At 36.3% G+C, this 10,457-nt stretch overlaps 1 protein-coding gene across 2 annotated transcripts in view; it reads left to right on the top strand.

The window, feature by feature from the left end:
• Window positions 1-8,359, top strand: part of LOC127876729 (protein farnesyltransferase/geranylgeranyltransferase type-1 subunit alpha-like) — a 41,690-nt gene extending 33,331 nt beyond the window's left edge. Inside the window, exons 3-7 of one of the 2 annotated variants that reach the window (XM_052422159.1) lie at window positions 1,719-1,823; window positions 2,775-3,047; window positions 4,793-4,855; window positions 5,623-5,797; window positions 7,529-8,359. In XM_052422159.1, the coding sequence (XP_052278119.1) occupies window positions 1,719-1,823; window positions 2,775-3,047; window positions 4,793-4,855; window positions 5,623-5,797; window positions 7,529-7,654 (742 nt within the window). In that variant the 3' untranslated portion in view covers window positions 7,655-8,359. The remainder of the gene's footprint in view (window positions 1-1,718; window positions 1,824-2,774; window positions 3,048-4,792; window positions 4,856-5,622; window positions 5,798-7,528) is intronic. The other variant, XM_052422160.1, reaches the window with a different exon arrangement.
• Window positions 8,360-10,457: the final 2,098 nt, after the last annotated feature.

Genomic DNA, 10,457 nt, shown 5'->3' with positions numbered 1-10,457 from the left:
TAGTTTAGATTGACCATTTTGTCATAAAAGAAGTTCAGTATTAATTTGAAGTGAATTGGTGTAGAAATGAAGAAATTATAGTAAAATGCAATTTTTGGTTTGCGTGGCCTATGTGGGCGGGGGGCCCCAGGGTTGGTAATGAGGCCATGCATAGTTGTGATTGACCGTATTGTCATAAGAGAGGTTCAGTATCGATTTGAAGACAACCGGTGTAGAAATGAAGAAATTATGGTAAAATAACCTAAAAAAATGAGTACAAATCTCTGACCCGGCCCCACCCCAACCCCAATAATTTTTGACCCAGGGGTCAGATCAAAATTCCAAATAGTGCAGGGTCACTCATATGCTCATAGCTACCATGTGTGTAAGTTTCAAGGTTCTAGTGCTAATAGTGTAGGAGATAATGGCCAGGACAGACGGACGGACAGACAGACGGCGGAGATTACCACGCGTGGGGATAATAAATTGCTATATGGGACTAATCCCTGCATTGTCGACTTTATATAGCCATATTTCAATAAATCCTGAATATTAATAACCAGGATTTTTCTAACATACATGATAATACCTCCTTTGCATACACCAAAATATATTTTAATTCAAAAATGCCTTTAAACAATTATAGAACTGGATTTACTTCCCTATCGAAATTCATCGAAATTAATTGGCAACTTCTCCTAGCACATCAACTTCTCACAGCATATCGGGTTTCCGGGGGGTGAAGGAAGGTCTTAAATTATACTTTTGTATGGGACTACAAATACGTGACATCTAAGTGGTAAATGATTAATATAACTAAAGGGAAGTAAGTCTTGTTTCCCCGACAGAATACAATACAAGGATGATCTACCTCTCTGTTCGCCTCATGTGCAATATAATTTATAAGTTCAAACTTAAACTCATTTCACATGCCCAAACAAGTGGAACAAGTTACTTTTCAAGAAATATTAAATTTAAAAAATCAAAGTCTGTATTGCATTGTTATTTTATTGAACAAATTATAATGATTTACTATATGAAATATTACACAAATGCACTGTTCAAGTGTATGCACTATATGAAATATTACACAAATGCACTCTTCAAGTGTATGCACTATATGAAATATTACACAAATGCACTGTTATAGTGTATGATACATGTATCATACTACTTGGTATTGTTAACTTAATTTATCATATCACCGAGTGGATGGAACACAATCTCATATTATCAACTTATGCATTAAACCTCTCGCTGGAACATCAAGTGCATCCCACATTCCACATTTATGGGATACATCTTACCACATTTTGTAGCTTAACGACCGCTAGTAATAATTTGTTATGGCATTTTCATTGAGCAACAACAGCACTTGTTTTTGGTTTTAATACCATGCATTGCCATATAGATAGACTTAATGGTGATCTCTGTAAGTAGTAAATAAGCCTTGTTCTGTGAAAACTGGTCGTAACGCATGTGCGTAAAGTGTCGTCCCAGATTAGCCTGTGCAGTTCGCATAGGCTAATCAAGGATAACAATTTCGGGCTTAACGTGAATTTCATATAGAAGAGACTTCCTGTAGAGAGAAATTCCATAGAAGCAGAAAATGTTGTCACTGATAAGCGTGTATGGACTGCACAGGCTGATCTGGGACGACACTTTATGCACATGCATTTAGCCCTGTTTTCCCAGAATGAGTCTCAAATAATTCAGTGACTGGTCTGTTGTGTTTGCAGGCACTACCGTCGTGAGTTGCTGAAGCAGTTAAACAAGGACCTCAGAGAGGAGTTGACCTACATCTCCAAGATCATCACACAGCATCCCAAGAACTACCAAGTCTGGTACGTACGATAGCATGTTGAGAAAAATAGCCTTCAGTTTATTTTTATGCCCCCCCTTCGAAGAAGAGGGGGTATATTGTTTGCACATGTCGGTCTGTCTGTCCGTCGGTCCGTCAGTCCGTCCACCGAATGGTTTCCGGATGATAACTCGAGAACGCTTAAGCCTAGGATCATGAAACTTCATAGGTACATTGATCATGACGCGCAGATGACCCCTATTGATTTTCAGATCACTAGGTTAAAGGTCAAGGTCACAGTGACAAAAAACGTATTCACACAATGGCTGCCACTATAATGGACAGCCCATATGGATGCATGCATGTTTTACAAACAGCCCTTGTTGACTTTGTTGTTAATAATAATATTATCTTGCCAGAGTTAAGGTTTGCACTCAACCATGGTGTTTTGTGTTCTGCATTATGTCAAGGGTATCATTTGCTACTTTTATATCTTAATATAAACAAATTTCTGATATGGGTGAGTGAATAATATTTGTTGTCACAATGCAGGATTTCCCAACACTATATTTATATACCACACTCTGCAAAATTGAGGTTTAATGCATGTGTGTAAAGTGTCATCCAAGCGTATGCGGTCTGCATATGGTTGAGTGTTCAGTATGATATATAGAGAATATTATGTGAGTTTTGGATAAAGTTCAATTTAATCTTGCGAGACTTAAAACCATGGTAGTGCGAGGCTTGCAAATTATTGTAAATTATCCTATTATTTCGTCCCTTTTGCCATTAATAATAATAAAATATTGCATTTTTTACGATTTTATCTTCCTGTAGTTGACAAAAACATATTCTCCAATTTTTGGAAAAACCCAAATCTGATCTAAAAATAGCGATAGTACAAAGCTAAAGTTTATACGATCTTTGTATTACTATCTATTAATCATCTGGTAATAGGATAAATTTGTTTTCATAATCCATGATTTCCCTACAGGCACCACAGACGTGTGATCATTGAACGTCTCCAGGACGCCTCCCAGGAGCTCGACTTCACGAGCGCCGTCCTGAAGGGGGATGCCAAGAACTACCACGCGTGGCAGCACCGTCAGTGGGTGGTGAGAGAGTTTGACCAATGGGACGGCGAGCTGGAGTACGTGGACAGACTCCTGCGGGAAGACTTCAGGAACAACTCCGCCTGGAATCAGCGATACTTTGTCATCAACCACACTAGTGGCTTTACAGATGATGTAATTGACAGAGAAATCAAGTGCGTATGCGGTTAGGATAATCTTTTCTTTCGTTTTTAATGGGTATTAATGGACTGTTGATTCAGTGATCATCGTAACATGCTTCTGTGTGATCTTTCATAGACAAAGAATAAAATTATCAGTGTTTCACTACCCAATAAACAGCATAAAGTTTTAGGTCATTATGGTTTATTTCAATGTTCCAAAACACTGTTAATGGGAAAATATAATAATGTAATTCTTAATTTATTGGAAGTCTTTTTGCATGTAGTGATGTGCATTTTTGCATCATGCATCATAGTTGAATGTCCCTTGTCACATGAACTTGGCTATAGAGACTATTTCTTATGCCAGCCCTGCTGTATACTGACAACAATGGTTTTTATTGTTTTCAATTCATGAAACATAATAGTAAAAACCTTTTTATGCTCCCCTAAAATTTATTTGGGGGGGAGCATATAGTCGCTGCTTCGTCTGTCTGTGTTTGTGTGTCTGTCCGTCCGTGCACAATTTTTGTCTGGGCTATTTCTCAGCAACTAATGACCGGAATTCAATGAAACTTTATGGGAAGCTTCACTACCAAGAGGAGATGTGCATATTATCAGCGGATTCTGGTCGGATGATTTTTCACAGAGTTATGGCCCTTTTTGAAATTTTCCATTAACTGTACATATAGTGCAATTCTTGTCTGGGCTATTTCTCAGCAACTAATGACCAGAATTCACTGAAACTTTATGGAAAGCTTCACTACCAAGAGGACATGTGCATATTATCAGCCGGGTTTGGTCGGATGATTTTTCACAGAGTTATGGCCCTTTGAAATTTTCTATTAACTGTACATATAGTGCAATTCTTGTCCGGGCTATTTATCAGCATCTAATGACCGGAATTCAATGAAACTTTATGGGAAGCTTCACTACCAAAAGGAGATGTGCATATTACATGTATCAGCCGGTTCTGGTCGGATGATTTTTCAAAGAATTATGGCCCTTTGAAATTTTCCATTAACTGTACATATAGTGCAATTCTTGTCCGGGCTATTTCTCAGCAACTAATGACCGGAATTCAATGAAACTTAATGGGAAGCTTCACTACCAAGAGGACATGTGCATATTATCAGCCGGTTCTGGTCGGATGATTTTTCACAGGGTTATGGCTCTTTGAAATTTTCCATTAACTGTACATATAGTGCAATTCTTGTCCGAGCTACTTCTCAGCAACTTATCACGGGAATTCAATGAAACTTTATGAGAAGCTTCACTACCAACAGGATATGTGCATATTATCAGCCGGTTATGGTCGGATGGTTTTTCACAGAGTTATGGCCCTTTGAAATTTTTCAAAACTGTACATATAGTGCAATTCTTGTCCGGGCTATTTCTCCCTAACTACTAATTGGACTTCAATGAAGCTATATGGGAAGCTTAACTACCTTGAAGAGATGTGCATGTTATTTGTGGGTTCTGGTTAGATGATTTATTCAGAGAGTTATGGCCCTTTGAAATTTTTAAGTTGCTAAACCATCCATCGTATTATTTTGTCCAAAGTTATGCCCCTCAAGACGTTTCCTTTTATCTGAATATATAGTGCAATATTGTGACAAAAAAAACTTTGGGGAGCATCACCCGTCTCTGACGGTTTCTTGTTTTTTATGATATTGCCATTTTCAATATTTGTTCTGAAGTTTAATTTAAGTAAAACTATTTGCCTGTCATTAAGATGGGCTGTTATCATGAACATGTCGTATATGGGACTTTTCTTTCAGATTTACTCAGGACTATATTAGGAAAGCACCCAACAATGAAAGTGCATGGAATTACCTGAAAGGGTAAAACTATATACATGTAATACACATGAATATACATGCTTTGGACTTTACAAAGTTCATAAAAAAATCTTTTCTTTTTTCTCATTAAGTACATGTTAATTTACAATGACACTTTTCAATGCAATAATTTAATACAACTTTGAATATAAAATGAAATATTGTATTTATGAAAACATTTTTTTTTGTTATGGTCATTAACTTTTACACTGTATTGTTAGCTCAAACTGAGCACAGCCTGCTCATGGTGAGCTTTTGTGATCTCAATTTGTCCCTCGTCAATTGTGCGTCAGCAATCTTTAATTTGTGAACATGCAATCATATTTCAGCCGTGTTTGAAATCATGAACTAGGTCTGTGGGTGAAATTATACATCATGTAACTTGCTCAGTATATTTGTTCTAATGATATCTTGCCCTTGTTCTTAAATGGTTCTTTAAACATTACAAAAGGTGATGGTACAGCTTAATTCCTTTGAGCCTCAGTTGAGCAAAACAACCTGGGACCTTTGGCCCTCTTATAATAATAAGAACATCAGTTTTCATGGGATATTTTCACACATTTTTAACAATTTGCATAATAGGAAAATATCATTTAAACATGGAATGATGGCGGAATGTGCAATGTTGATTTTTTTGTCATGTTCACTATTTTTGCACGTACTACTTAAAACATATTCTTTTAAGCTATTTATTCTTTGAAGTATTTGTAAAGATTAACAGCACATCAAAGTCAATGTCTCAAATACTGGGACCAAACTTGTATTCACAGGGTGTTGATGGACCGTCAGCTGCAGAACTACCCGGCAGTGTTGGCGTTCTGCCAGGGTCTGTACGATGATCGCTACCGGTCGCCGTACCTGATTGCATACATGATCGACACGTACGAGGAGATGTTAGAGCAGGGATGTGACAACCAGGCGGACACACTGAAGAAGGCGGGAGAGGTATGGGCAGAGGCTGCAGTCTTTGGTGTCCATTTAAGTACTTGATTCATGATTTGCGAAAGAGCCAAAGCCATTAATGGCAAAAATGCATATATCTATTTATCTTTTGAATCCTTTATCGGCAATGTCATAGATTCATAACTGTCCAATATCCCATATCCATTGCTGTTCACAGGCCCAAATCCATTACTGTCAAAATCCAAAATCCATTACTGTCAAAATCCCAAATCCATGATTGTCAAAATTCCAAATCCATTACTGTCAAAAGTCCCAAATTTATTACTGTGAACAACTCCAAAGCTGTTGAAAAGTCTAATATCTATTATTGTACAAAGTCCCAAATCCAATTCTAGTCCAAAATCTCATATCCATTACAGGCACAACTTCCAAATCCATTAGTGTTATACCCATTACTTTTGAAAGTTTCCAATTCATAAGTGTCAAAAGTCCCATATCTGTACATGTAGAAAGTCCCAAATCCATTACTGTCGGAAGTCCCTAATCTATTAATATAAAACATCCATAATCCGTTACTGTCAGAAGTCTCTTATATGTTAGTATCAAACGTCCCTAATCCTAAACTGTCAGAAGTCCCTAATCTATAAGTATCAAACGTCCCTAATCCTTAACTGTCAGAAGTCCTTAATCTATTAGTATCAAAAGTCCCTAAAACTTAACTGTCAGAAGTCCCTAATCTATTAGTATCAAAAGTCCCTAATCCATTTGTATAGAATGTGCCAAATGAAATGTCTGGTAATCTTTGCTAATTTCACAATTTACTAGCTAGTAGAAAAATAACCATACATGTATACTTGACCAGTATATTTCAACACACCACGAGGAATCAGATTCTGGTATTTTCCCTGGATCTTGTGCAGTTCAAAGGGCGTTATCCCAGATCTGACAGACATAGAGAAGGCAGTATTTGGCCTCAAATGGACACAGTCACAGTTGTCAGTTGTGAGGCTTTAGGAAACAAAACTTTAAAGAAGTTATTGTGGCTATTATGAAACTTAAAACATGTGTCAGTCAGCAGAAAGGGATATTTAGTTGGTTTTCAATTGATTGTTTCTTTCTTGGAGCAGTTATAAACACGTTCAGAAACACATAGCTCCCTGCCTTGAATGTTTCTTCAATTTTAAATTATGTATTTTGTATTAAATTTGTGTGTTGAATTTGAAAAATTTGATGATTGTACTGTACAATGAATTAAACTCTTGTTTTTATGTCCCCGGTAGGATGGCATATAGCAGTTGAACTGTCCGTCAGTCAGTATGTCAGTCTGTCCGTCCGTCCGCAAAAAACTTTAACATTGGCCATAAATTTTTCAATATTTAAGTTAGCAACTTGATATTTGGCATGCATGTGAATCTCATGAAGCTGCACATTTTGAGTGTTGGAAGTTCAAGGTCAATGTCATCCTTCAAGGTCAAAGGTCAAAAAGAAAAAAAATATTTTCAAAGCGGCATTCTCATGAAGCTGCACATTTTGAGTTGTGGAAGTTCAGGGTCAAGTTCATCCTTCAAGGTCAAAGGTCAACAAAAAAATCAAAGCGGCGCAATAGGGGGCATTGTGTTTCTGATGAACACATCTCTTGTCAATATCAAATATGACGAAGGTAGTGTATTTCGTATTGAATTCTTGTTTTCTTTGCAAATTTGACAATTTTAAAGTATTTTATATTCAATTTTTGTTTTCTTTTGGAAAATTAATCGCTTCCTACATTTACAGCTGTGCGAATCCCTGGCCAATGAGTACGACCAGATACGAGGCGAGTACTGGAATTACGTGTCACGCTCATTGAACTCCAGGTTCGGACTCGAAAACAAGACACAACAGGCCCAGGCTGCCTCATAACTGTCATCTTCCTACCATCTCTGTGGCAACCAGCCTCAACGCTGCGCTTTACAGTCTGATTCTTTTCGATCCGTTTTTGTGGATCATCATGTAAAATATTGAGACTGCAGACTGTTGGTTTTCGCTCTCCATGTTCAGTGAATATTGTTTTTATGGGCTTTAACAGCTGTAATCTTTTTTATTGGGATGGTAGGGATTTCAATATAAGTTATCCTTTTTGGTTTATTACAAATGTTTTAATTTGTTATATATTGTAAATGTAACAATGTTTTATTGTACCTGAGAGCTTTCTTTCTTTAAAATGTACATGTCCAAAACATAAAAAACTATTCATGTCCCCGATGTTTTTATTTCAAGTAGGTTTATTGTTTTCACACATCACATTTATACTACACTAGATCTTCAAGTGATTATTCTTAAAGTATGCATTAAAATTTACTTCATTGTCTTCATTATTGACTGATATACAAGATGTAATAATATTCTTACCCTGTAAATGGATTGTGTAAGAGATATATTGAGATGTGCTTAAAATCCCTAAATGGAAATGTTAATTTTCATTTTGAACTTGAATAGAAATATTTGATTACCTGTGGTTGCGGCTGTTCTTTGGTATCATCCTGGTACACCCCACACATGTTTGCATGTTGTTTTTGTATAAATATCCCAGCGTTTATTCAGCAATAAATTACACTGAATTACGTCTGAAGGGAGAAAGCCATTATGTGCATTTCCTAACATTGTCACAGAGTGCTAAATACTTCGAGTATTTAAATGTCACATTTCTCAGAATGTTTTTCTATTTATATTTGTGTAACTCGAAATGTTTCTGTTATCCTGTAAAATATGAGAAAATCAGCTAGAAAAACGCAGTTGTATGCGTGATATTTATTTCAAATTAAGTTATGCATTCATATTTGTATGCCTCTGGATCGAAAGATCGGGGGAATATTGTTTTTGGCCTGACTGTCCGTCATTCATTCATTCATTGTGTGTGTCCCAAAACTTTAACCTTAGTTAAAGTTTGGTTATAACTTTTTGAATATTGAAGGTAGCAACTTGATATTTGGCATGCATGTGTATCTTATGAAGCTGCACATTTTGAGTGGTGAAAGGTCAAGGTCATCCTTCAAGGTCAAAAGTCAAAATACAATCCAAGGGAAGTAATAAGCTTTAAAAGGGAGATAATTTCTAAACCTGCCAAATGATATATTGAATTTTTATTTCAAAGCGGCCCAATAGGGGGCATTGTGTTTGTAGTGGATTCGTGGTCTAGTGGTAACACACTGGCTTCACAATCCAGAGATCGCTGGTGCGATCCCACGCTGCACCTAACCTACTAACTCGTCTTTCGCATGAGACGTTAAACCGAGGTGCAGTGTACTAGGTGCTATACACCGGGCACTAAAAGACCCAGGGTCACCTCTGGAACGGGTAGTCTCCTGTAAATTGCACTATCCCCCGTAACCAACTAACACGTCTTTTTGGGGGCGATGGCCATATTGGAGACAATCCTGGTGCACTCGATAAAAAATAATGAAGAAGTAGAAGAATTGTCATTGTGTTTCTGACGAACATATCTCTTGTTTTATTTTAAAATGAAAATATTGTTAAATAGGAATATTAATAGAGAGGCAGCTATTGTTAAGAGTATATTTTGTTACATCCAACTAGATGCGTAGGGCGCTTACCCATGTTGAACATTTTGTGGTTATTCTGTTATGAAATCTGTTGTTCGATAACCAGATACATGCAGTTTTTTTTTTTTTTACATAGCTGCTACAAAAAGGGCAATTATAACACAAGTTCTATGATCTGTTTGCATTTAAATCATCAAATCTTGTGTAGCTTAAGAAATGGCATATCAATTGCCAAGGGCTCAGTTAGACTTTGTCGGTCACAGCCACGGAGAAGGCAGTTTTAGGCTCAGGTTTTTGTCCCCATCATTTTATAGGAATGGGGCCAGGGCCTATTTCGGACTGAGAATAATCACATCATGTTGACTAAAATTTCGATTCTGAAGTTGATTTTGCTTAGGAATTACATTATATTGAAAATAAAAGTGTTGTTTACAATTTATTAGCTAGGGTTCAATTCATAAGAGCTTGATAGGGATATGGAAGTATTTTTATTTTTTGTTTTACTTTGCATTGGGATTTTTGGGGAGTCTTTTTGGAAATAATGTTTACTTTTGTTGATTTGGAATGGAGTCAGATTTACGCCTAAATTTTGAAGGAAAATGACCGCTGGAGCTATATTTCAAATATGACTTTCTAGGATTCACACACAACAGTACAAATTATCGGTTTTGATGTGCTATAATATTATTTACCCTACTTTATTAACATTTGTATGAGAATTTTTTACAAAATTCATGAGTGTAATACTACATAGGATTTTGATGCTTATAATTGTGTATGTGTAAGATGATTTAGGTGAGTAATGCAATGATCAAAATTACCCTGCACAGGTTATCGTTTAACTGGGCTGTCAATGTCCAAAAGGTGCATGATACTACATCCCAGCCTCAGAATGCTGTTTGTTAAATTGCAATTGCTATACAATGGGATGTTAGGACAATGCATAATTAATAATTTGGTTATAACATTCAGGGTAACATTAGTTATTGTTATTGGCAAATATTGAAAATAAAACACATTTTTATCATGATAAAAACACCTCATTCACATTTAAAAGTATTCATAACTTATAGCTTTTTATTTTAGAGTTTTATTGGCATCAGGATATTTACTTATTCACTCTCAAATCATTCCTTACATTATTTTGAATCAATTAAATAATA

The sequence above is a fragment of the Dreissena polymorpha genome, chromosome 4 (assembly GCF_020536995.1).
Source record: "Dreissena polymorpha isolate Duluth1 chromosome 4, UMN_Dpol_1.0, whole genome shotgun sequence".
NCBI lineage: Eukaryota > Metazoa > Mollusca > Bivalvia > Myida > Dreissenidae > Dreissena > Dreissena polymorpha.
Note: the sequence above shows the minus strand (reverse complement) of the source record. Positions and strands in the feature narration are given on the sequence as shown.